Source organism: Morone saxatilis, unplaced genomic scaffold (genome assembly GCF_004916995.1).
Source record: "Morone saxatilis isolate NCDOM2014 unplaced genomic scaffold, NCSU_SB_2.0 Contig19, whole genome shotgun sequence".
NCBI lineage: Eukaryota > Metazoa > Chordata > Actinopteri > Moronidae > Morone > Morone saxatilis.
This window is the reverse complement of record NW_023339751.1, coordinates 15,662,739-15,690,363: the sequence shown is the minus strand read 5'-3', so window position 1 is coordinate 15,690,363 and position 27,625 is coordinate 15,662,739. Positions and strand designations below refer to the sequence as shown.

At 39.4% G+C, this 27,625-nt stretch overlaps 2 protein-coding genes across 2 annotated transcripts in view; one reads left to right on the top strand and one right to left on the bottom strand.

Annotated features, from left to right (window-relative positions):
• Positions 1–15,950: 15,950 nt before the first annotated feature.
• On the bottom strand, positions 15,951–25,652 carry si:ch73-52p7.1 (uncharacterized protein LOC100321084 homolog). Its single transcript, XM_035664180.1, has 2 exons — positions 25,550–25,652; positions 15,951–17,878 (listed from the first exon to the last, which is right to left on the bottom strand). The coding sequence occupies exon 2, from the start codon at positions 17,791–17,793 to the stop codon at positions 16,984–16,986; it is 810 nt and encodes a 269-aa protein (XP_035520073.1). The 5' UTR covers positions 17,794–17,878; positions 25,550–25,652; the 3' UTR covers positions 15,951–16,983.
• An 821-nt stretch (positions 25,653–26,473) lies between these two features.
• The window catches only part of ifngr1l (interferon gamma receptor 1-like), a 10,582-nt gene continuing 9,430 nt past the window's right edge, over positions 26,474–27,625 (top strand). Inside the window, exon 1 of the mRNA XM_035663371.1 lies at positions 26,474–26,706. Coding sequence (XP_035519264.1) covers positions 26,640–26,706 — 67 coding nt within the window. The 5' untranslated portion in view covers positions 26,474–26,639. The remainder of the gene's footprint in view (positions 26,707–27,625) is intronic.

Genomic DNA, 27,625 nt, shown 5'->3' with positions numbered 1-27,625 from the left:
TGTGTGAGCATTTGTGTGTGTGTGTGTGTGTCAGGTATCAATTTGGTGCAAGAAGACATGCTTTTCAATGAGTTTATTTTGCTTTATTTATGTATTTTGGGTGTTTTTGAGTGTGTGTGTCCATATGAGGCCCCTATAGTTGCACACTACTAGGACACTGGTCTAAATGGAGGCAGTTATTCACCGTTCCCCACACTACTGTCGCAGCAGGTCGCCTCTAATGTGCTCTTTTCACTGCGTAAGCTCCTCGCTTTCCTTTTATTCCTCTGTTCGTATCTTTTTTATCTCTTCCCCTCTCTCGTCCTCTCACACTCTCGCTTACTGTCTCTGTTTCTCTCCTGTTTCTGGCTCTGCTTGCTTCTTCTCTTGCAACCTTCTGTCTTTTTATCTCTCTCTGTTTCATAAGTGGCTCTCTGTCCTGTCACGTCAGTTTTCTGGGCAGCAAAAGGACAGTTAGTTAAAAGTCACTGAGTCAAAATTAAACCAATCTGGGTTTTGACTCAATGTTGTTAATATATTACTGTTGGGTTTATGTTATGATTGTGAACTGTTATAATCAAGCTCATTTTTTTTTTACAGTAATATAAAAAGATTACTCTAACCCTGGATCAAAACACCCTTTTGGTGATGGATAAAGTTAACCCTAAAACTGTCAGAGTGAGCATTTATTGGATCATGTACAAGATGTAATAAACTCTTCAGCGTACTTCAGGGGTAGACTTAATACCCCTTGGGGAGGTCCTGACCCTTAGGTACTGTACAGGGTGCTCGCTTTCTGACAAAAAACAGTAAGAGGGAAATATTCTTTCAGCACAAATTGACAAACAGCAAAGTGTTTTTGACAGAAAGTGAAAGTTTGTGTGGGAAATGTGGTCGTCATTTAGAGAAATACTGACACTAACAACACGTTTGGTGTGATGTTGTTATTACCATGTTCTCATTAATTTGCTGTTATTATATTAAGAGATAAAGAACTACAACTTGAGGGCTTGTTATAATAAATTGTTATAATAAATAGTTCAGAGATCATATTGCATCCTTTCTAATTCCTTCATTTTCTTCAGTTAAACCTTCAAGCCCCCTTGTTTGGTGTCAAAAGTGTTTCTCCTGAGGTATGAGTGTAGCAGGTGATGTGTCTTGTTTGGCCTCATTTTGTGTCACTGATACTATAAATGAACACAAACAAAGGGATTTCATGTTAGCTTTGTTTTACAGTTACATGATGTTTATCCTTAAAGTGCCTATAATTGATTTTCTTTATAACAATGTATGAACCTATAAAAAATTATCTGTAGTTCCCCGTCGCCATTGAAGCACAACTTTACTCTTTTGATTCACTTAAGCAGCTAAACAATGAGATATTTCCCTCAAAAGTTGGTAAAGACAAGAACCAAAGCTAATTAACAAATGTCCAGAAAACATGACTCCACATTAATGATAATGTTACAAGCCACCAAACAAACATTCACCAGGGGGCAAAGTGCACTGCAAACATCAGTTTTAGGCTAGATAGCTAATTAGCTTCAGCACATTAAACAGCATGTCATATTACCTGTGAAGTAGGTGTGGTGCTTACTCGTCAATACTAACAACACAGTCTGCCCATTATTTGTTAGCAACAGCATAAGTTTGTTCACTTTTTCTCTTGTTCCGCTGCTGGAGTTCGGTACCGGAGCCCCTCCAGCTGGCAGTAACATTGCTGACATTTCCCCAAAGACCTTTCTTCATTTTAATAATAATAATAATAAACTGATATTAGATATTTAAAAAAACGCAGATGTTAGTTTGACTGCAAAAGAGTTGAATAAATATGATTTCAGCTGTTTCAACTTTAATGTTATAATGGAAGTAACACTGAAAATGAAAAGGTCTAAAGCAACCAGTGCTTACAGTGTACACAACCACTGACCTCAACTCAGTGACAGCTATTTGTTATTAATGTGCTGACTAATTTGTGTTTAGTTACTTCCAGTCATTGAGTGGTTCTAGTATCACATGTAGAAACAATGCTAAAAGATGGATGAAGATGAAGAAAGAGTTTCTAAAAAGTTTACAATATATAATAATATATAAAGTTTATATAGTTTCCTATTTTAATTTTTAGCTCAGTAACAGGACTTTCAAGAAACAGAAACACCTAATCTCCTCTCTGTCTTTCCCTCCTGGGTGGGCGAGGTCATCAGACCCCCTCTAATAAGCTACGGGCAGTAAACAGTCAATGGAGGCGTCCCTCCAGCAGTATGTGAAGACAGTAGTCACCAGCGGCTGTCTCACTATGTGACACAAACAGTGTCAGTTGAACATCTCTGAGCTGAAAGGAGAACGGTGCTTAACACCAGACAATACATGACACAAGGTCAAGGTCGCACCCGGAGGTGGCAAGGTTGCTTTTAAAGTGAAATTACCTATAAAAAACATTATCTGCTGCATTAACACATATTTTAGAATTATAAAATCCACAGAATATTATGTTTGTTTCAGTTACTGTTTTTATTATCTGTCACAATCTTACTTCTTTCTGTTTCAGTCATTACTGGATTTGGCTTTAAGTTGCATTTTCATATTTGTGTAATGTAACTCAAATATTTTTTCCCTTCCTATGCAGACATACTTTCTGTTTCAGCTTAAAAACTCAAGGAAACAACGTTTCACCTGGATCAAACCACTGCTGAAAAAACAATAATTCTTAAAGGTGCTAATGAAAACAGACTCTTACTTCTGAATAACCTGTAGGCCTCTAAAATATCTTTCCATTTCCAAATTACAGTGTGTTAGAGACATTTTAGTAATAAACCTGTACCGAGGTGATGATTGCAGCCTATAACTTTTTATTACAGTGTATATTTATGATGTCAGTTCAGTATGTTATAGCTTTAAACATGACTTCACCAGAAGTAACAAGGGCTGATGAATACAATTAAGTTTAATACAATGTATTTAAAAACATCTGTGGCTTTAAATGATTTTGCCAGCAGTTGAAAAAATTATCTGTTTTCTTCCACTTTTATCTGTGTAACTACGTCCATATGGGTTGTCATGGAATAAAGAGAAGTGAAAAAGTCCCAGCACAGAAATAGTCCTATGAAGCATTGATCTTTGTATTGACCCCTGCATTGTTTTGGTGCTGGGAGGAACTACTTTTAAAAAAAAGTTTTTGAAAAAGCTGCCAATTCAGTTAATGAATAAAAGTTTTTCACACTGACAAACTCCTACACAAACGCTTACACATACTAAAATATCATACAAAAAACATAAATTACTGTCACTGGACTCAGCAATAGAACTGGGTTGTATTGGAGCTCTATTAAGAGGGAGGTTCTGTTGTTTATTTTAGGTCTATTTGAAATTTTGAGCTTTTTTTTTCACTCTTGTACTTATAAAATCGGAATAAAATCCAGACCGTGCCACTGAGCTGAGCAGGCCTGCAGTATAATATGTCAAAGGCATGTGTGGCTGTTGATCTATACTCCTTTCATTTTGTCCATCAAAGGTGCCATCAAACCACAGTTTGAAGCTCCACAAAAAGAGATTTCACAAAGGTTGAAGCATTCGAATGGCAGATGGAAGACAGCAACACGAGTACTGAGATCTAAGAGTGAAGCCAAGCAAAACTCTCCAGCCTCCGTCAAAAGTAGTTCTGAGATTTATTTATTTTTATTGAAAACTTTACATTTGAAAAGTAAAAAGATGCACTGCACCTCTCAGAAATGTTTGGCTAACTTTTAAAAGCCTTATTTTTCCGTCTTAGTTTTCCTTGGGTAAATTCTGGGTAAAAGAGAATATCAATAAGATTTCCTGTTTTGTGAAAAGTAAACAAACCTTCAAATTATAGCAAGCCTTTAATTAAGGAGACGATCAAACAATTAAAAGCTCGTTAATTACAGACCTCACAACCATCTCCGCCAACATGAATATTGAGGTCCTAATTAATATTTGTGGGGCTGTTTTGTTCTTGGAAGACATTGGCGTTAATTAGGCAAAAACAAGTCAAATTAACATTTCAGTAATGAAGAAACATACCTTCATGTTCTTATTTCTCTCTGTCTGAACACGCTCTGATACAAATTTGGCATCTGAAAGCTTTCTGAAGCATGTTGATGATGAGTTTTATCAAACAGAAGCAATGAAGTTTTCTGTTATGGATTTTTCATCCCGATGCACAGCTGCTCAAGTTGTATTTCTCAATTGTCTTTTTGAAAAGACAAATATTTACTGCTGTGTGAAATGTCACAATTTAGTCTGGATATTTTTGCTTTGCCGCGTTTAGATGCAAGAGCTCTCAAATCCAGATTCAAGTTCAAATATTACACCTTTCAGCTAAAGAAAAAGCTCTCTTCAGCTACAATGGTTTTCCTAATTCCTAAAGTTTATCCTTGACGTTTCAAGCAAAAGTGAATTTTTTTTTTGAGGAGGCAGAGAGGTAGATCAGAAGATTAATACCACTTCGATGTCTGTCCATCAAATATGAAGATACAGCAGGAACCGGTTAGTTTTATGTTGTTTGTTTATTCTGTGCAAAAAGCAAAGTGTAAAACAACAGTAAATTCCTGGATTCTCCACTGGTTGCCTGGCAACTGCTCTGGACCTAGAAATACTCCTGAACATAACTCCTGTAAAACGGCTAATTGTCGCTTTACACTTTGATTCTTGTACGGATTAAACAAACAAGACATAACATGTTAGTTAAATTTCAATCAGGAGAATGAAGTAAGGATAACAGTTTATTATGACATATGATATGTGATGATCAGGTCTTTACAGGACGTATTTGGCACTTTGGCACTCAACAGGGAGGTTTTGGGATCGAGGGGCGTCTGAGCAGTTGCGAGATAAATCCCCCTATGGAGTCCAGACACTGGTGAAGCTGATGAATCTGCGAAGACTAGGTGGTGATGGGGAGGTGGAGGGGCGAGATGCCCGCTAAGATGCAGGTGTGTCACTGTGTTATTGGATAGTAGAGGCCAGCTGATGAGAACAGCTGATACCTTGATTGACAGGATTGACCTGATGATGAGCAAGGAAATTATGTGTGAGCACATGTGAGAGGAGTGAATGCAGATGGAAAGAGAAATGAACTACATGCCAAAGAATAGGCCTCCTGACTGATCTTTTCACCAACGCTTCATTAGTGAGCTTTAATGGTGCTGGTAGGTGATTTGTTGTTACCTTTGGGCATAGCCAGGCCAGCTGTTTCCCCCAAGATTTATGCTAAGCTAACTGGCTGCTAGCTGTAGCTTCATGTCTAACTGACTGATATCAGAGTGGTATCAATCTTCTCATAAGCCAAAGCATATTTCCCAATCATCATCTCCAGTATTCTCCTGACCTCGGTCATCAGTCATCCTCCTCCTCCTCATTAGACTCACACAGACACAAGCACACAAAGACACACACACAGAGTTACACACATCACCAGCACTTAACCAGCCTCCAGCCTGGCCCACCAGCTTTTGCAACAAGGTTCTCCTTTTAACTGTCCCTTTCAGCGCGGGACAATCGGACACCTCCCATCGCCTCCTTTCAGGGCTCCAGCCTCGCCCCCCTCTCCTCCCCATACTGCTCCCTGTGTCACTTTGTGTCCGCTTCGCCCCCTCGCAATGGGTTCACATGACCAGAAAATGAAGCAGGGGTCTCTGCAAGCGGAGAATGAAAGCGAGTATGTTTGTGTGTGTTTGGGAGAAAGACAGAGAGAAGGAGAGAGATTAACATGTAGGATTTAAGCTGGTGTGATGGGGTGAGGGTATGTGAGAGGGGTTACATGTAGAGAGGAAAGTTCGGATCAGGTCCCGCCTCGCATGTGTGTGTCCATCCATCTCAGTCTTAATGTAACATCACACACACAGGGTTGTAAACATGCACATTCATAAATACAGTACTCTCATACAGACATATGTGAGACTGCAGACACACACACACACATGCACACACACTCCATTAGAGGAGTATTGCAGCCTGCAGGGTGTAAGGCCTGGTTACTGTTAGAGAGATAATCACATCATTAACTGCTAATGAAAAACCAATTCACACCGCTCTCCTCCTGCGCTCTGTGCTCACTCTCTCTTCTCCCTCTCTCTCAGTGTGGGATCTTCTCTGTAACGGGCAATAAAACGTAAACAATCCATGCATATTGGTCATTTAGTTAAAGTTCTGGATGGTTTTTAATCAACAACAAATTGCAGACAGAACAATGTGGCACGAGAGGAGACTCGTTTTTCTCAATGAGTGCAGTTGTTAGCTGTGGGCGAGTTTCCATTCAAATGACGTGCACATTTGCAAATTAATTAGCATTTTCATCCCCTGTGTTGTGAGAATATCAATGCTGGTGGAAAAACATGGTGGAAATACGTTAAACTGATGAAGGTTACACTATCCGCACATAAAAACAGATGGAAATGTCCGTAGTGCATTACCTAATTTCAAAATTAAATGAAGCACTATGTGATAAGATTGCATCTTTACATAAGAATATAGCCCACTGCAACTTTAACATTATTTTTGGTACCAAGATTATTAATCAAATGTTGATCAAGTAGAGTTAGAACATCAAAAATCCTCCTAATTACTGTCTCGCAATTTCCCAAACAGCACAGATGATGAGAAAACAACACAGCTGGTGCTCACATCATCTGCAAATGAACTGAAACACAGACATATCTGTCCGGATGGGACAGTGTGACACTGCTGATGGGGCTAAAATTAATGCTCAGGTCAGGACAGATATATTACCAACATGGCTGCTCCAGACGGAGTCAATAATTACATAGAGATATACACAGAATGATACGGCCTGCATTAGTTTAGTTAGTATTGTTGCTGTCATTTGTTGAGTCTGCTGCTGACCTTTCTTCACTGTGTACAACCAACAGTCCAAAGAAACGCTGAATATGTGGGGCAGCTGACTTGCAAGCGTCATACTATCTTCAGTTTCTCAGTGGTGAGAAAAGTGACCTTGTGTTTCAAAGGTCGACACTCCCTTTGACTCGAGGCCCGCTGACGAATCACCAGCAGGCTTTGTGGTACGGAGACAACCGATGTTCCTGTTAACTCAGATTGTTCATCGTCATTGCTGGTCAAAGTGGGAAACCAGAGCTTCTTTTCTGGGGCTGGAAGGATGAATCGTCGATGAAATGAATCGTCTGCATATTTTAATGCCCTGAGAGGAAGTTTATGGCATGAGGAGAAACGAGACAGAGAGAGTGAGGAAACAACTTCATCAAATACATCATCTGTCCTGTGACTCTTTGCCTTGTGACATCAGTTTGCTCCTGTGTACAGCAGCTTTATATTTATGTGTCTGCTCATGCACACTTTTCTGTACGTGTTTGAAGGCACGTGTGGCATGTGTATGTGTGTTTTGACTGCACACAGCAATAATAAAAACCAGCACAGGCCACATTTTTCAAGTTTGTTTGACGCATTTAAAATGCTAATAACCAGTTTATTATGTGCTACATCAAATGCAAATGCTCTGTTTTACTGCCGTGAAGTTGGGCCGACGTTAGCATTTGCATATCTTATGTCTGTCTCCTTAGCATGCATGGAGGAACTGGATAGCGGGCAGACTCCCAATAAATAACATTAACAGGCGCATTAGATAAACAAGCTCCAATGCTGCTATTAGGGAATGCAGAGCCATATCCCGCTTAAATGTAGGTGTTTGACACAGCAGACAGGCAGCAATATGGGTGCAAACTTCCCCCCAAATCAACCTAAGGACGCGCACGTTATCTGGAAATGTCAGGGAGAGCAAGACGGATTGAAAAAACATTGCTTTTAACAGCAGACGCTTTACGATGTTGAGAAAATGCTGCGGACAGGAATTTGCCTCTTAAGACCCAACTGGCGCCCTGGTGCTCCCCTTGTGTGGTGTGTGTGTGGTGGTGTTTGTGTGTGGTTATGTGTGTTGAATGAGAGAGACAGCGAGTTAAGACTATAGTTGCAAACTCTAATTGTAAACTGGGAAAAACTATTGTCTGGTTTTAATGTTTGGTTTTCACTTTACAGTTTTAATCACCTCCAGGCTCTATTCAGAAAAACCCACACTAAGATGCGAAGTAAACATTCCATAACGAAAAGTCATATATTCCCCCCGTTAACAGCATCTCTGAATACTCAGCAAGCAGCAATTCATTATGAATATAGATGGGAGCATGTGCACACTCTTAAGGTGTTATATTTTTTTATTTTTACAGGTGATTGCATAAATCGTGGCAAATGTTTTGACAAGGTGTTTTCTGATGTGTCTTACACACCCTAAGAAAAGTGTGGTTAAAGGAAATAAAAGCTGAAATTGGCTTTATAATCCACAGCTAAGAACATACTGTATACTATAGTGGGTTATTTTGAGTTCAATCACAGCCAAGCAACACAGAACAGTCCTATAACATAAAAAATGTTGCTCTTAATAGGATGGCAACTTGAGACCAGTCTCACATTGGACCAGATTCTGGGCCAAACTCTTTTGTGCATGCATGCAGCAGTGTTCAGAGAAGACATACAATAAACCTATTTACCTTTATAAAGGCCCTTGTGTTATATAACATATAATATAATATAAAAGTGTAAAAGGAAGTAAAAAAGAAATTATGTTTGGCTAAAATGTATTTGTACATTAATGATGCCTCCACCTCATAAATCATGACACATTGCTCTCCCCTAAATGGCAGTAAGTTAGCAGCCTTTAATAATAAATCAGTAGTAATACTTTAGACTCTGGGCCTGTATTGTATCTTTACAGGCCATCGGTCACCATGCACTATCAAATTCGAGTTAAACTTTCAATAACCTTCAGGTTATGTTTTTGACTATATATATATATAACATGCTGTGAGCTTAAGTGTTAAAGCATGAGTGGTGATACTTCTGCCTGCAATCCTCTAGTCTGTTGAGGACCAGTGTGTCTTGAAGTAGAAGTTCAGCAATGTAAATTAGTCTTGCTGTTGAACTGAAAAGCAGCCCACACAATTAAGCATGTCTTTGTTTAGTAAAGAGCAGAAAGTTTGCTTGACAAGAGCTAAAGGCCATAAACAACATCAGGTTAAATACCTGTTTGTGCAACACACACAGGCTAACTATGAAAGTGTGGCCAGTAGATCACAGTTTGTATTATTTGGCTTTGAACCTTGAATCAAAGCATGAAACATGGTCACACATCTACTGTAGTTTACTTAAAATTAACCTGACATTTGGATGGAGACACCAACCTTATTTCCTCTCTTTTACTGTGTAGTGGTATTGTGTAAATATGTAATTATAACTCTGTTAGGATAGTCTCTCTTTAACCCAACATTCTCCTCTCTCTTCTCCTCAGACCTCCTATCCTCTCCTCTTTGTTAAAAAGGCCACTCATGATGGGATGCCAGCATTCACTTGTTCCTCCATTTGTACTCACTGTAAACCCGGGCACTCCGGATGAGTGTCAGCTACATACCACAAACAAACGCTGAAGTGTAGATGCTAATGCTCTCTTTTTGTGGTTCTCCCTCTGCCTCCTTCCAGCCTGCCTAATAATCTCTCCTCCGGCTCTCTCCTCCTCTCTCTCCCTGCTACTAATCCGCTCCACAGCCGTGAAAACTTTCCATGAGAGAGAGATGACCCGTTCTAATGGGTGGAGGCAACCACCCACACACACAGCCGCGGAGGGTCCAGCCAACACACACACACAAACACACACACATACACACACACACACACCAGACCTCACTAAGCTCACTTGGCTTAGTCTAGATCACCCGAATAAGACGTACTGAGCTGGGAACACGCTGCATGATTTAAACCCCCATTATAACCCTTAACAACTAGTTTTCAAGGTTGTGGAGAATCTGCCCTGGCAGTCACAACACTTGTCTGGTGCTGAAACGATTAGTTGATTAATTCATTGGTCAACTGAAAATGAATCACCGTTTGATAATGAATTAATAGTTAAATTAACATTTTCTGGTTTCATCTTCTAGAATGTGAGGATTTGCTGCTTTTCTCTGATTTATATCCTTTTACATTGAATGTGTTTAGGCTGGTCCAATAAAACTAACAATGTGAAGACATTTTTTATATTTTCTGACATTTTACATATGGAAAATTAGTCACAGATTAATCAGTAATAAAAATAATTGTTACAACTCTAGTGTACAAGAGTTTTAGTATTTCAATCTCTTCATTCCTGTTTGATTTTTGCTATTTTTGAGCTATTTAACTCCAGAAATATGAGTTCTGCTGGATTTTGAAAGTTTTTGCACATCCCAGCTGTTGTTTTTTGTTCGTGTTTTAATAGAAAAAAAAAAAAAGATCCGAATGTCTTTAAATGGATATTGTGTTTAATGCCACTGCTGTGCTTAAATATCCCCACGCAAAAACATTTAAAATGATTGTCTGGGGCCTGTAGATAATTGAATGCTCACGGAGTAAACAAAGACCAACAAGATCTGAACAGATCTCCAAAATGGGGGAGAGACATTGCAGTGTGTCTGAGCAGCTGTTTCGGTTAGCTGAGTGTGTGCAGGTGTTGAGCTCTCAGTGGGATCATTCGGCCATTTTCCCGCTGGTTCCTGTACACTTGTTTATTAGACTGCTTAAAGGACCATACAGCTGCTTTTGAATGTTGTTGGCCAGTTGAGTACAGAGTGCGTATGTTTTTACATCCCCACTGACCATTTTCTAAAGCGTGCCACAAGATTGGCTCTTCACTTAGTCGATGATTTTACGTCTTAACTGTGAAACCTTTGACTTGAAAACCAGTGGTGGATCTAAAGGGGTGACAAATTTTAATTTTAATTTAATTAAATTTATTTAAAAAATAACCTTTTTAAAACAGACATTAACACATTTATGATAGATATACGATCTGTTATGGCCAAATTTGAGACGAAGTTCAATGAAAAACGTTCAGACATTTTTTTATTTAGAAATAAATCTATTGATGATTTCTAATGCCACCTTTAGATATTTCTATTCTATGCTTTACTACTGTGATACAATAATATAATGCTTTGCATCAAAATATCTTAATTTAGGGGCTTTTCCAAGCAAATACTGATATATCTCATTGTTGGCAATTAAATCAGTACATTTCTGCCACACCTTAAATTCTCTTCGCCATCCTCATGAATATTTCTCTGCGTCCGCCCCTGCCCATTACAGTTAAAAATGTGTCCCCTTTATTTTTGAACACTGTTTTTTGTTTTCAGGATGCTTCAGCAGTTGGCCGCTGAACAGAAACAATGCACATGTTTGTGGCTTCTTTCTTGTCTCAGAGGTTTTTATTTACTGGGAACAAAGCTTGTGACTGTGCTGCTTTTTCAGCATGTGATTATTTTGCTCAGAGCATCCTTAAATGTGACAATGAGGACAGTTTTTAAAATAGTTCATTCACAACTGCATTGCCATGTGATTAAACCAACACTGGCAAAAATTTTAAATAAAATAAAGAATGTTTCAAGATTACAAAATGTTCATAAATCAATGTTACCCCGGACATGCTGTTTCAGCTCTTTGTAAACTGATGTTAATACTGGAATTAAATAAAAAAATACCTGATAAATGCATAAATTAATCTTAAAAAACACATTAGAAAAAGGTCAGATGTTTGGTCAATTTATAAAATTTATTGTTATTTAGCTAAAACAACATTTAGGTGAGTTTGCGTAACATTTGCTCAACAGTGGCCACTGTGGCCAGAAGTGGTAATTACAAGACATTCTCGAGCCATTGCCTTATTGACATATTCATCTAAAGGTAGCCAACGTTTGTACTCAAACTAATAAGAGGCCTTTTTAGGCGTGAAATATGTAACACTGCCTCTGTCTGCACTGTCTCTATAGGGAGAGACTGTATATTTCTATCATTGTATGGGTTTCTTCTTTTAACCTCTTCTTCTCCGGTCGATACATTTATTAATAATATAATATTAATATAATATATAGGCAGTAGAAGTTGGGCTTTATTCTGTCTCTCTGCATGCTTAACCTTCACGTTCTTCAGACTTGCACCAAGTTAAAAGTGATGCTGAAATGTTACATGGTCACCCCTCCATGACGCCAAGACTCTTAAGTAAAAGTGACCAGGGTGCTTATTCAGACATGAGACCGACATGTTATCAGACTCACATAACAAGATGCGTGTCTGCCAGGAGCTATAAACTGTAAACAAAAACCTCAGAGTATATTGAATTTATGTTGGTGTTTCATTGCTTATAAATTCCACTTTACATACATAAGAGCAATAATGTGTTCTTTTCTTATTAATAACTTATATAGGCACATTGTTTTATGGTATGGGCCTTTACGACCAAACGTAGATGCTAAAAGTTCCCCCAAAGTACACAACAGTTTGTTATTGTTGGACAAAAATGCTAAGCACCATCTACCCTGGGAGGCCCCTGACACACACACATCAGTAGTTAGTGACAGGAGGCTAGCCACATAGCCATGCCACATAGCATTCCTTAGACCAGCTTCTCTGGTCCATGCTTCAACAAATGGCCGACAGGTCGCCTGGACAGGGCCTGCGATGGTGTGGGGGGGGGTATTGGAGTTGATGCGCGGAGGGAGGTTGTGTTCTGTGGGGGGGTGGTGGGTTGGCACCCTCTTAGAAGGACAAGGGGGTGTGGGGTGGTTAAGGAGCAGACATATTGTCCACAGCCCTGGCCGAGGACTGTCTCTTGCTGGGCTCCCTGGTGCTGGCTTACTGTTTCTCACACACGCACAAGACACGCACACAACACGACACACACACACACACACATTAAACTTGTTTTTGTCACTTCAGAGGACATTGCATTGACTTACATGTATCCCCTGCAGACTACATGCCAAACCTAATCCGATCTGTAACAAAAACCAGATCTTTACCCTGAAACTTTAACAGTTTACCTTGTCAGGACCAGGTTTTTGTCCCCCTCATGATGTGGCTATATGAACACATCTTTGTCCCCTTACTGTGAGTAATATCATACACACACACACAAAAACAAAAACACACACACACACACACACAGATACACAAACTTACTTCACTAAGCCTGGCAGATCGCTGCAGTGCAGCTCCTCTCCCTCTCCATCTGCATCTAAAAGACCCACGCGCCCCGACAATGAGGTGACCATGTCACTGCCTGAGCCGAAGCAGAGGGATGGAGAGAGGGAGGGAAAGAGAGAGCGAGAGATGCAAGAAGAGAGGGGAGAGAGGAGAGGGAGGGGACAAGGGAGGGACACATTAACAAGCTATAATCTCAACTGCCTTATCCATAATGCATTGTGTGGGCCAATTTACATGGTGCTGGTCCCTCTGGGAGAAAGGAGATCATCCATCACATTACTTTATTAGCTCCCTCACACTCTCTCACAGATGCACACACACACACGCACACATCCGCGTGCACACACAAACACACACACACACACACACACACACACACATCATTATTTGTCTCTGTCTGTCCTTCTCTCTCTCCCTCTGTTTTGTGGGCCTGTTTTGTCATGGTTGTTGTTCCAAACTGCTGCTGCCTCTATAAAACAACTCCAAACCGTGTCGTGTTGTGCAGACTGTGACAAGCAGGGAGGGATTTAAAAAATAAATTAAAAAATACAGCAGTAGTTTATTTTAAAAAATGCGACAGCCTCTGGTTTCAGTATGAGTCATGGAAGAGTTTAGAGTCAGAGGGTTTAGTTAAATGTTGGAAATCTGATGCTGAGCTTTTGTTTTCTAAAGCCAAACTTTCTTTGTGTACCCACAAAAATGAAATGAATAAATCACACAACTGTAAAATCAAATTTGTCTCTTTTTAGGGCAGCATATTTAAGATTTTCTCCATGAATTTTGGGAAACTTTTCTTTAGTAACCTGTTCACAACTGGCTTAAAGCAGACCCATGATGTATTCCAATATGATCATTTCAGACAAGTATAATCAGGACTATCTGAGAGAAAAAAATCCTCCTTTTTGTTCTGTCCAAATGCAACATTCAAGCCTGAACTGCAAATATCAAACAGTGAAATAGTTTGACCAAAATGTTGATGGTTCCTCTTTGAAAGTGAGTGAATTCAGAAGGCTTTTTTAAATGCAGATCCCAGTTAAATTTAATAGAACTACACGTTTAATAGACTTTGGTTAAACATCAGTTTCTAAATAATTTTGATAAATGATAAATTTGAATGTAATGTTTGTATGGTTATTTAAAAAACAAAACATTTTAAAAAATATTAGCCTTTTTTTCATTCTATTAATGATGCTATTAATAATTACTGTATTGTATTTCTTTGTTATTCTGCATGTTTTTTTGTTTTTCTTGTTGCATATGAACACAAATACATTTCCATTATAAGAAATCAATTAGGTTAATTTTATTTTTAGTTAGCTGTATAAAATTCATTCAACCAGTAGGCTAATCATAATATAATTACTGTAAAAGAAACAAAATTTAGGCTCAAGAGTTTTTCAGGCAAGAAATAATTTCCTCTTAATTCTGAATTTAGTCCAGATGATACAGATACATTAAAAATACATTAAAATGTCCATAAAACCCTGTGCAGTTTGTGATGTGTGTGTTTTGCGTTTGCGTTGTTTTGCGTAATGGCTGGACCAACTCAAGTTGTCCGTGCATGTGTCAGTGAAATTAATTGCTGGCACCTTAACCACACACACACACACACACACACGCACTACAGATCCATCAGATTCCACGGTCCTCCTGTGAATAAAAAGAGCTGTAATTGCAATCATATAGCTATGTGGAGCTTCAGCACCGCGCGCCATACCGTACCATTAGTATCACAAATAAGTAATAATTTGCTAATGACAACATTATGTTGAGTCAGTTTAGGGGCAATTAAAGTGAGTGATATTTACATATGCCCAATGAATCACGAGCGTGGCAGTTCGGGCGGACTCTAATGAATATTCATCCAGGCATTTCTCCCCTGCGCGCTGCAGTTTATAAACTGAATTATGGCTGATTTGCCCTTTTAAAAAATGAACATGGGCGCATCTCCCACAAGGAGGCGGCGAACAATAACGTCTGATTATAAAAATGTTTTACTGCTAAACTGCCGGTGAGGAGACGGCGGCAGCGTGGTTAAAGACTCACTTGGAGGGGTGCAGAGGAGGGAGAGCCCACCTAAAATCAATCCAATTTAGTCTCGGCCTGTCCACCTTTTTAGACTGACATAAATATTTACAGTGCGCATTCAGAGAGGTCCATACATCACGAGTATCAGACTGAACGTGTAATTGATTTGTTTTTACTGGCGGTGGTTGTCTCCAGATTATCCCAAGTGGAGGTCATGGTTCACGCTGACTTTGTTTCCCATAAGGAGAGCTGGGCTCCCGGCTGCCTCACCGCCACCGGTGATTTCTCCGGTAATTGCCCCCGGTGTGTGTGCGGGTGGGTGCTGACCTCTCAGGTGCAGGATCAACAGGCGACATCAGTTTGCATTCACAGGGCGCTTAACAAGATGGGCTGCATGTTTATCATGCAAATAAGCAGCTCTCTGGCAGGTGTCAGACACACACACTCAACACACACACACACACACACGCAACGTCTTCAAACGGGACTGCAGTCATTACCAAACTGACAAATGTAACCATAGACGCATGAGGTTTTAACTTGTCAAATGCAGCTGCACCTCATAATGACCACTGATGTAAAACAAGTATCCATTCCACAATGAAAAATAAAAACAAATTGCCACATTAACCCTTTAAACTGATTGACAGCTCCTTTAAAAGGTGACCTTAGGATGGGTTCCCCCTACAGACCTATGAAACGCCTTTATAGCTCATATTGTAAACATCCATTATAGTTCATATATCATCATGTAAACATGGGGCCAAATATTGTTTGTTTTTGCCTTTTTTAATTCCAATTTTATGTGTCTGAGTGTTTTTGGTGATTCAATTTTCACAAATGTTAAAAGAAATATCAGTCATGATTTTAAATTCACGAGCCATATAGTGATGAGTAAATCCTTTATTTCTGTTGTAAACCAATGCAAGTGATGACATTGTTCGTTTTTATTCTTTTTAAACAAATAAATATGAGGCCATACTTAATTAACTCTTGAACCTCTAACACAATATTCCTCACAAGCTTTTAAAGTGCTGAGGTGCGTCATGACACATTTGTTAAGTGTGGTTGGTTTATTAGATTATAGATAAGAATTGTTGATAACTTAACAAAAACCCCATTTTCCTCATACTGTCACTCAGCTCAGTGAGTCCTGCCTCAACACCTTCTCCGCTCCTCTTTGACTCAAATGTATCTGCTGCCATCTTGTGGTTCAATTTTGGAAGCATGAAATTATTCCCAAATGTTGCACAACACATTGTCAAACTAACCTTAGATCAAATTCTTGAATTATTAGCATAAATAACTCAAATATAAAGGACACTGCATCTTTTCACTACTTCTGACACATGTGGCATTATGAAAAAGAGGGAAAAACTATTGAACATGGTCAATTTAAGACAAACAACTTCTGCCAGAGGGAGTTGGCAGGCTATCTGGTCCCTCAGAGGGTCTCTCATTAGTTGATATACTTTCTTTTAACATGCTGATAAACAGCTGTGCCGAGTTTTAGGCCACTTGGGACAATATGATTAAAGCAGGTTTAATTTGTTGTGCATGTTTTTACAGATTTGTGCCAAAATGTGCTTTTACTTTGGAGTTGTGTCAAGTAAACAAATCTCCCAAACAGACTCAATTTCCTTCTTGTTTTTTTTAAAAAAACAGAGAAAATTACTGCAGTTTTTTGCGTCATTGTGTCATTGTTTCTTTCTGTTCATCCTCCCTAAATGCAATATAATCTGTAAACTAATGACTATTTCTTATATCATAGACAGATGTTAATCAGAGGTGTAGGTCTGTAGCAAAAGATGAGTTTTAAAGTGAATCCAAAAGTCAGGATCCCTGGGGAGCAATAAAGTGATTGTTTGCAGGTGTTGAACACTGGATAATCTCCCTCCTGTTTCCTCCTCAAAAGGTAACTTGGTATCAGTAGACAAAGCTGACATATATGACAGATGTCTCTGGTAATTTTGGCAGGTGAAGGTCCGGGAAGGGCAGCGCACCGTCATTGTCTATGTGTGTCTGAACCGTGTAGGCTTTGACCACTGCTCCCCAGTCCAACACGGAACTGTGGATGATTCCCAGTCTGGCCTGTTCATGATACGCTGCTCCCAGCTCCCTGCCCAGGAAGAGGTCTTGGATCTGGGGTGAGGACAAAGCCAAGGTTTCTCTCTTCATGTCCGCAATAAGGTCCAGGTTTGTGTCTCTATCCCTGTTGTATCTATTTGTCTCAAGGTAGGCACTGTTATCTCTGTCTGGGTCAGTGTCTGTGTTCTTGGCTTTGTTTGCATCTGGACAGTGATGAACCGGCCTCTGCGGCAGGTTCACCACTGTCAGCCTCTCCAGGTGCTGCACAGCAAAATGTCCCTCCGGGGAAGAAGAAGGTGTCTCTTTGGATCCTCCAGGGCCACAGTGGATCAGAGTGAGGTGCCTCACCTCTGAGTTGTTGAGCAGACGTGCCGTGTTTAACGCCGATGTGAACCAAACAGTTAAACGTCTCATCCGGAAAACAGGAGAGGAGTGCGACTGGGGGCGGTGCAGCGTGGAAAGCAGGATGTCCTTGCATTTGCAGTCCGCAAGTGATGAGACACTGCAGGGCTGTGGGTCCTGGCTGCAGGAGTAGTAGAAAAAGCTGTTGTGGGTCACATATGCCAGGCGCAGGTCAGAGCGCTGCAGAGCCATAGACACACATAGCAGCACACAGAGGAGAGGGGCAGGAGGGCTGAAAGCAGACATCACTGCTGGAAGAGAGTCTCAGGTAGCATATTGTTGATGTTCATGTGTATAGGCGTGTGTGGGGTGTCCAGGTATACACCTGAGCCTATAGAAAAGAGAAAACACACATTCAATATCAGACAAAAATCAAGAGAAAACACACACACACACACACACACACACATACACAAACACTACCTCTATGATCTAATCCCTAAAGTCAGGGCTACCAACTAACTGTAATAAAAGTAAAAGTGCAAAATTAGTGCAGCAAAACAAACCTAAAGTCTCTTAAGTAAAAGTCATCAATATGCAGAATTGCCCCTTTCAGGTTGTTATGTTATTACATACATTTTAATGAAAGATTGCAGACTGTTTTAACAAATATATTTAGCAGAATAATGGTTAATCTGACAAGGATATGGCATAACATTTGCATGAGATTTTATATATTCTGAAAATAAACAATAAAGGAAGGAAGGAGGAGGACACATTATCAGTTCTGACAGAGGCTGATTGGTCTTGGAGATAGGAGGCCACCACTGAAGGGCCTGTCCCTGAATGCCAACAACAAAGCGGCCCATGACGATGGAGCTTCAGAGAAATAAGGGAGTTTTTGAAGCAGGATGGGACTTAAAACAGTGATCTGTGAAAGATCTGTGAGAAGATGGGGGCCAGCTGGTCAGTACAGGTTTTCAGACAGGAGGGTTACATGCTGTCTGGGCCTGGTACCTTCCTAATGTTATGTCTCTGACCGAGCCAATACACTGTTTCTGTGGAGAGAGTTGGTTGTGTGAGTCGGAGCAGGTGAGTGTTACCAGAGGTGGCTGAATGCACTGTACGCTTCTGTCGGACACACAAATCAGAGATTTAGTTGTGAGATGGGTGCAGTAATTACACTTTACAGGGGCCAACAGTGAAATAATGCTGTTATATTTATTGCAACAGTCTGAAGGTTTAAAAGGCGATAAAGCAAGGTACACACATGAGAGAGGCATCCAGCAAGGATGTGTGTGTATGTGTGTGTGTGTGTGTGACAGTGAGATCACTCAAATGCTATCTAAAGAGATAGACTGATGTTTTAATGGCTAGTGCAGTTCAAAGAACCTCTGGCCCGTTTGCCTGTTTGGTTGGTTTTGTCAGCCCTAGGTTTCAGCTTATGTCCTACATAACCTATTTTAGCAGTCCCACTTCAGAAAGTAAACGTTATCTAGCACCCACATGGGAAGGATTATACAGAAATTAAGAAAGAGAACAGGCAACAGAAGCAGAGAGCAATAAATGAAATGAGGAACTAGAAATAACTTTGACACATTCATTCTCACATAATTGTATAGTTTTTTTTTACCAGCTACAACTGCAAATACAAACCTTCACTTCATATGAGGCTGGGTTGAGGAATCCAAAAATGATGGTGTGGGTTTTCGAAGTGACTCGGTTTTTTGCAGTTGTTTTGAATCTGGACAGACTGAAGTACTGTTTTCAGTGGATTTTTCTTGGCAGTTTTGTAGAGATTTGACATTTGTCCATGGCAAGATTATAAAAGGGCTTGTTTTGTACCAGCCAAAACCGCACACTCACATGGTACCAGTAGTAGACACAATTTGTCATCATTAGTTCAGACTGCCTGCTGTGATGTGAAGCTCTGTGATGCCCGACTGAATTTTAACTTAATCAGGATCTCTGTGTGTAGTATAAATGTTTTTATTTTCTTGACCGTGAGATGTGGGTCTCTGTGCCGATGTTTGACCCTCTGGAAACTAGCTGATGCAATATCATCAGCGTGAGATGTTCAGTGCCAGCGGTGCACTAATTACTGCTTAAGAACTGTAATGAAGTATTGTTTTGATATATTTTGAGCATTTCCATTTTATGCTGCTTTATTTATAAATGCTAATATTGTATGGATTACTCCACTGCATACTGACACCTATTGTATAGGTAGTTATTTAGCAGAATCTGATCTTAGTACAACGAAAAGATTATGAATTAGTAAAAGGATTTAAATGCTGCTGCTTACATATCTGTATATCTGTACGTTTTCTAATGCAATTTTACTTGTAACAGAGTATTTTTATATTGTGGTATTTAGCATTGCATTATAACACTGTCACAGTTTAAAAGAAAGCCTACATTGGCCACAATGCAACCCAGACCCTCTTCTTTCTAATTCCACACCAATACTTTGTACAACTTCTTTCACAGTAGTACTTCCCAACACTTATAAACAGACTTTGACATTTATTTTTATTTCATTTTGTTATTTTTGTGATGTTTTACATTTTATTGTTTTTATTGTATTCATTTTTTGCACCATTTTTTATATGTAAACTCGGCAGAATTCCCGTTTAAAAAGACAATTTTTCCACTGCTGTTAATCGCAATCCTCACCGTGTCTGAGCTACTTTTACTCCAGTTGATTTACAACAAGAATGTTTGACTAACTCCAGGGAGCGGGTGTGAACTTGCTCCATGTTACTGTGGGATCTGTACATACAGTAATAAAATTATGTGATATTGGATAATATAAAACCCAGTGTGACTGAGTGAAATATTTGTGGTGGAATGTAATTTAAATTGAATTTTTCTGAAAACTGAAGTATTAAATCCTACCTAACCTAATAAACTATTTAAAAACCCTCTTAGATTAGCTGGAAAATGCACTGTAACAAAGCTGAAGACAAGGCTGTTTTTCTGGATTAAGGGAAAGTTTAAATTTTAGAAATATATACTAGGTTCTCACAGGACAGTGACCCAACAAACATGTAATAATTGTATAGAATATGATGCATTGATGTAGATTAAACTACCCAACAGTGTATAAAGTAGTTTAAATTAGCTCAACATACAATGCAACATTCACATTAATGCAGTGGTAATATTAATCCAAAAACATCACATAAAATAATAAAATACTGAAGGGACCATTTTTCTACATAACAAGTATGTTTAATTTTGATACTTCAATTTAGCTGATAATACATACTTAAACATAAGTAAGGTTTTGAATGCAGGACCTTTACTTGTAGTGGAGTATTTTCACGTTGTGGTATTAGTACTTCTACTAAAGTAAGGAATATTTCTTCCACCAGTATTTACAGGAGAATAAAATGCTTGGGTCATGTAAATAAACCCAGCCCTAGTGCAGGTCAACTTTCATACAGCAGATTCTTGTTATTGGAGTAAAATGCTCTGAGGTCACTCCCCTGTGTGTTTCTCATCCATTAAGTATTTTCTTACCAAGACGTGAAGAGAGAGGATGTGGACATACTGACAGCTGGTTTGGATCAGGACTTTGTCTACATACACACACACACACACACACACACAGACACACACACACAGTCTGTGATGGGTGTGTTCTTCCTGAACTACACTTAGGGATACATTGTTTGGCACTGGGAGCCCACATTGAATTTCACATACACCAACATACACACACACACACACACACAAATTATAACTGTGGCGATCGCGTTGAGATTCCAGGGAAAACATTGTTTTGAAATCTTGGCTTTTACAAAAGCCTGGGTAGATTCTGGTTTGGCAGTAATATCAGACCAGATACATGACTTTCTGCCTCAGTCTGCAGCAGCCAGGACAGAGCTGACCACTACATTCTTCCTTTGGCCTTGTGTGACATGAAACAAAAATCATCTACAGTATATTTAACATTTATTTTGCCTCACGGTTGGAAAAATCCTCGTATTCCACATTGTCTGACAGTATCAAATGTATTGTGTATCAGTTTGTTTGAGTTATTCTGTTTACACTGAGTGAAATATTCAAGACGCCATTATTTTAGAAATGGAATCATTATAGAGAGTTTGTGCATCATTTGTAGACAAAATGGCATATTTGAAAAATATGGGATTTCCACTAGAATTTAAAACAGTGTTTTGTGGGTTTGAACATTGTTTAGCAGAGTTTGTACTTACTGACACACCAGCAGGTCAGTAAAGTTTAATGGTGTTTTTTCTGGTACTTTACTGTGTTTTGATGCTAGCTTATAAAATATCTCACAGCATCAAATACTGTATGAGGAAATGTTAGATGAACCATTTTTTTTAATGATGAAAAATAAGCTATTAAATTCATAAGATGACAGCAGTGTTATATAAATTAGGTGATCAGCTTTGCTTAAAGGATACGTTGCATTTTTTAAATTGCTAACAAATCCCATAAAAAAGACCAAAACATCAACAACTTGATCTTACTAACAAGTGCCAAAGCTTATTTCTCTGTTTGTCACAGACCTCCATTGGAGCCACACCATGACATGTTTCTAAAATATGACTAACACAGACACTACATTTTATTTTGAGACAATGCCACAAACACCACCCGGCTGCCTTAAATACTAACCACTCCACCAAAGCCACAGATGTAAATAGCCCCCAACCAATGCACTGTACAGCTGTTTGAGTAATGTTTGTTGAAATCAACAGTGCTCAGCTGTTTTAAGAAATTATTAAGCCTCTCTATGAAATCTAGTTATAAAGTGACCCATTTTTAAAGATGTGTCTTCAGTAGGAACGGAGAGGCTTTGGTTAAGTATCCCAGGGGAGGTTGTAACAAAGGCTTTGTTGGTTTGTTGACAACAACTAAAATACAGAATCTTGTCTTAACCTCCTTCAAATATTTTCCCAATAACTGCAGGGAAGTGGGTTATGCTGCATGTCTGAGAAGCTTCTGTAGATTTTTTTGGTAAATCTAAAATATTTCTTGCCGTGGCTCTGAGTCGCCATTGAGGCTCAAGCTGAATACAAGCTGACTACATCTACCATTCTCTGCAGGAGCAAGTCACAAACTAAATATGGTTTAGACTTTAGTTTTAGACTCACTTTCCCACTGCTCCACTATTCTTATAAACTGGGAAGCCGGATTGTGTTGGAGCGGCGTACAATAATGTGATACAATTCAATTAAGAGTCGGGTATTAGATGCAGTTAGAGGTCCACATAAAAGTTGATGTTTAATGAATTACCAGGAGAATACAGCACTAGCTGAGACTGTCCTCACAAAATTCAGTGGACCAAAAACAAGCTCAAGTTACACAGTCCGCTAGCAAGTGTAGTAATAATAACTGGAGAAAAGGAGGACTGCATCGAGGCTCGCCCCTCAGGGGAGGTCAAAGGGTACAGATGACCCCAGCCCAATGGCCCAGGGGGGCCCATGCAAACGTGTATGATGTATCCCTTAAATAGGATCAAGAACAACAATTTGCTTTCTAACTTATATCACTGATAACACAATTGATATGTATTTACATAATAAAAACATTTAACAGTATCTTTAGTTAAGTCAATACGCCTCACCAAAAATCAGGGGCTCAAAAAAGAGGAGCCAGGCTATAGAGAGAGATTAAAAATGAAAGGAGCAGAGAGGCAAAAAAAGCAAAGCAGCACCAGGTGTGAGAGTCGAACCTGAATGTGACAAAGGTTAGGAGCAAGGCAGACAAATAAAACTTTAGCTAGCTTAACTTCACATCAGCATGTTCATTAAACATTAAAAAAAACACTGCTGCACTGCCCTGCTATGATATTGCAACCTGCTGGAGGCTAATAGCCGAGAGCTTACTTGTAATTGCCAGTGTTGGTATTAGAGCTAAGGGTGGGTGTGGATGGGGGGCCTAATTTGTCCCAAGTTTGTCCCTCTCTAATCGCAGGCCTGACCGCAACGTGAGTCAATGTTGGTTTTTTTTAAGCATGACCACGATCATTCCCCAACCTCAACCATGTGTTTATTATTGTAACCATGACAACAAAGGACCTAGGACCATAACAAGGTAATCATTTTGACCCCAAAATGACCTTACTAAAAAAGAAAAACTAACAAAGTCGTTTTTGGAAGGCACACACAAAAAAATATTTGATATGAGAGTCAGATAAGAAAACACCTCTATGTGTCCTTCGAGAAAACACGGAGAAACCACGATATAATAAAAGTTTTGGGGAAATACACTCTTTTGCTTTCTTGCTGAGAAGAGAAATCAATCTCAGGGTTGTACATTTAAATAAGCAGGAGGTAATTAACCTAGCTTAGCACAAAGACTGGAAGCAAGAGGAAACAGCTAGCCTAGCTCAGTCTGAAGGTAACAAATCACCCTACCAGCACCTTTAAAGCTCACTAATAATGTGGGATATTCAATCTGTACAAAATAACAAATGGTAGTTTTTGCTAGGAAACCAGCAGAGAATGAATTAGTATTTAGTGATACCAGACAGTGTACAACACCCTGTAGGCTGTGACTTTGTTTCCCTGTTTACTGTCTTTATTGCTAAGCAAACAGATGGCTGTCTGCGTCATAATTAAAGGTGGGTTAAGAAATCCAATATCCTAATAAATATCCTGATATATTACCAACAACCACATGTAAAGTAATGTACCTAACGTTAGCAAAAGATGTACGTTTGGTTAATTCTCCAGCCCTTGACCAAGGCCTGTACAGTGGAGAGGACCTGTTTCACTAAGTTGTACTATGTATAAATGTATATGAAAATAAAGTTGATTCTTTTCATGCTGTGCGTTGGCAAACTGTTGCTAAAGTTGCTTACATGCAGAGAAGATGAGACGGTTTCTCAGAGCGAGCGCACCAGAACCTGACATCAATACTCACAACTCTCCTGCTACCATAGCTAAAACACAGCTAACCTCACAACAACAGCATATTTCATTTAACACTACCGGCCACAACACCTGGCTGGAATAACAAGTTAGTGTTGCACACACTGAGCGGAAAGCTAGCAGACCGTGAGGACAAACAAATATGTATTGGATTAGAATCGCTTACACAAAGAGAGGTATTGATCTTCTCATCATCTCGGCAAGAACGTGAATAAGCATATTTCCCCAAATGTCCAGCTGTTCCTTTAAAAACAACTGTTTCTGAAAGAATTAAAAAGAAATATATGTGTTTGTTGACTCTTTTCCATTGCTTCTAGTGTCTAAAAGGGGAAACAGACGTTATCTTAAGCACCAACAACAGCACTACAAATGATGTATGTGTAGTAATGTCATATAATGCTGAGAGCGAGGGGCAGATAGGTGAGGAAGCTGTTCACCAGTATTCAAAAACAGCTTGGTGGAAATGAAGATGGACAAGAAAGGCTGAGTGTCAGGATTGAGAATACGACTGTTTGCTGTTCATTGTGACTCCACACCTCCTTATGTGAAGAGTATCACAGTCCAACTGGAGGGGAAAATATATTTCTTCCTGTGTTCTGGCTGAAAAGACTTTCCAGCCAGAACAATAAAAATAAAATGAGTCTGACCATATATCTGGCTTAGCTATAAATCACTGACTTGGACTTGAGGTGACTCAAACCTCAAGTATTAGGCTACTGAATCATTTTAGTTAGTCAGGGGGTGAAGTTTCCTCTGTTAAAACTCACTGAAATGAATACGTTCACTGCTTACTGTCTCATGTATTCACAGGAGAAATTCAGTAGGATGACAAGTGACAGTGAAATAAAGGATCCAGCATCGTACGCAGCTGAAGCATTAATCTGACACTTTTGTTTTTGCAGTTTTCCATCAGAACAGATTAGCGAGAATGTTTCTATTACATAACAGAAGCACAGGAATGCACAAACTATGTAATGTAATATGAGAATATACAGCAGGCTTGGCTTTGTGTTCCTTTTTAAAGACTACAGGAGTTAACTTCAGGAGACAAACAACCCTTTTTCAACAGCTGTTAAAGTACACTACATGGTCATCAATGCCAGTACACAGATAGTAGGCTAAGCTTCCCAGTTTCCTGGGGTGTAACTCACCTCAAGTTGCTGCTGTAGAGCTGATATGTGAATGCTCGGTTTGAGGCTGGGATGGGGAGGAAAAATCCCACATCCAGCTGACGTCAGGATGGGGGAAGTATCCCATAGAGTTCAGCTTCAAACAGTGTATGCCAACATGTTTGTCCTAATCAGAACAGAAGAGAGGAGCCCACAGATAGTCACACAGCAGCTTGTAAGATGGTAGAATAGAGACCAGAGGTCACATTTCATATATTTATTTTGTTTTTAAAATGTTGTTTATTTAATAGAAATACGCACAGTCAACGCTATATGTTGGGATTTTGTAAATTGTATAACAGCATAGGGTGTATTTATTTATGTAGTTTATCAGTGGAGTTAACACTTTAGTTAATCAGTTTCTGGAAGGATAAGGAGATCTTTTAAAAAAAAAAAAAGTCTAGTAATTTCCCGATATCCTGACACCCACTCGAAACGACGTTTGCTGCATTCAGGTGCTGTCGGACAAATCACCATTTAAGCTTGAGTTTGAATGAAAGTTCCTGAAAAAAATTACTTGAAAAATACAAAAGTCGTTGACTTTATTAGAGAAACCATATCATCCAAAAACAATGCCATGCATGCTACTTGTTCTTGTTATGGCGTTTTTGTTTTTCTTTGCAGTCTTTTTATTAATTCAAGGGAGTGTTACGAGGAACAACAACGAACGAATTGGAAAAATTTAAATTTCACGCGATTCATCTAATAAATTATTGTTTTATTATTTAGTGGATTATTTTCTCTTTGACGGTCCTGTTAAATCAGCTTTCAGCCACACACACACACACACACAACAACAACAGCTGGTTTATCAGGTAATGTTGACAGCGTGAATTTACGAGGTTTGTAATTTTGGCAGCGTGAATTTACGAGGTTTGGGAAAGGCAGCACCGGGGGGGAGTTCTCCTCTGCAGATCCAACAGACTCTCTCTCTCTCTCTCCTCTCTCTCTCTCTCTCTCCGGTCGCTTCTCCTGCCGCCTCACACATACATGTTTTATTCGTTGTTTGTCTCCGTTTGACAGGGAAACCTTGCAGGTGAAAAACAACCAGCACTCGGTTGCTCGCTGAGAAATGTCTTTGGTAAAATACCACCCGGTTTTCATCCTCCTTTTGTGCCTACGAGCTGTTGCGGCCCACGGTAAGAAGGCTAGTTGTCGTTATATGCACTCACTCCCCTTTTTGTTTTGTTTTTAGTCTTCGCTAAAGTCTAATACGACTAATATTAACCGAATATACAAGGGTTTGTCACTCGAGTTACTGAATTGAAGCTGGGTGTCCGGTTATATGTGGCTGTTGAGTGTGCAGAGGTGAGAACGGATGTGGACCATGTCGGTAAATCCCAGTTAGCTTACAGCGCTGTGCCTGCTATCCACCGCTGTATAAATACACATACAGGCAGAGACCTTACTGTGTAAATGGGGTAATTTAATGGTTAAAGTAATATTATGTGTCATTCCCAACCCTTTTCTAGCTCTCGTGATGTGACACGACAGGCAGAAATACTGGTGTTGTAAGAAGTTTCCGGCTAACGCTGTCCACAATTACTGTGTTCAGTGTCTGAGCATGTTAACAACAATGGCTTTATTTAGGTAGCTCACAGTAGCTGGGCTATTTCTTAAATCATTGACTTCTGGGGACATTTGACCTCACATGACTCAAACATAATTATGCGTATTTAATCAGATTCGGCTCATGTAGCTGATCACTTGCAACAAACCTACCGATGAAGTACATTTTCTTTCTGTTTTGTGGGTTTTCTGTATTTCCCCTTTGTACTTCTCACTATTACCCAACACGCTTTTGTTTGTGCGATGCATTTCTGCAGAGGTTTTGTTTTGTGTATAAGAAGACGTAAGGCGACTAATTATAGAGGATTCGTTCCTCGCAGAAGTGAAACATGCTCGCAGTCAACTGGATACCAGCTGGGATATGTTGTGCACTTCAGCACGTGGACAGGTCATGTCTGTCAGAGAGGGCTGAGAATGGGAAGCAGTTCTTTGTCAAATCAAATCAAGTTTATTTGTATAGCTCTTTACAATAGCCGAAAGGTACCCAAA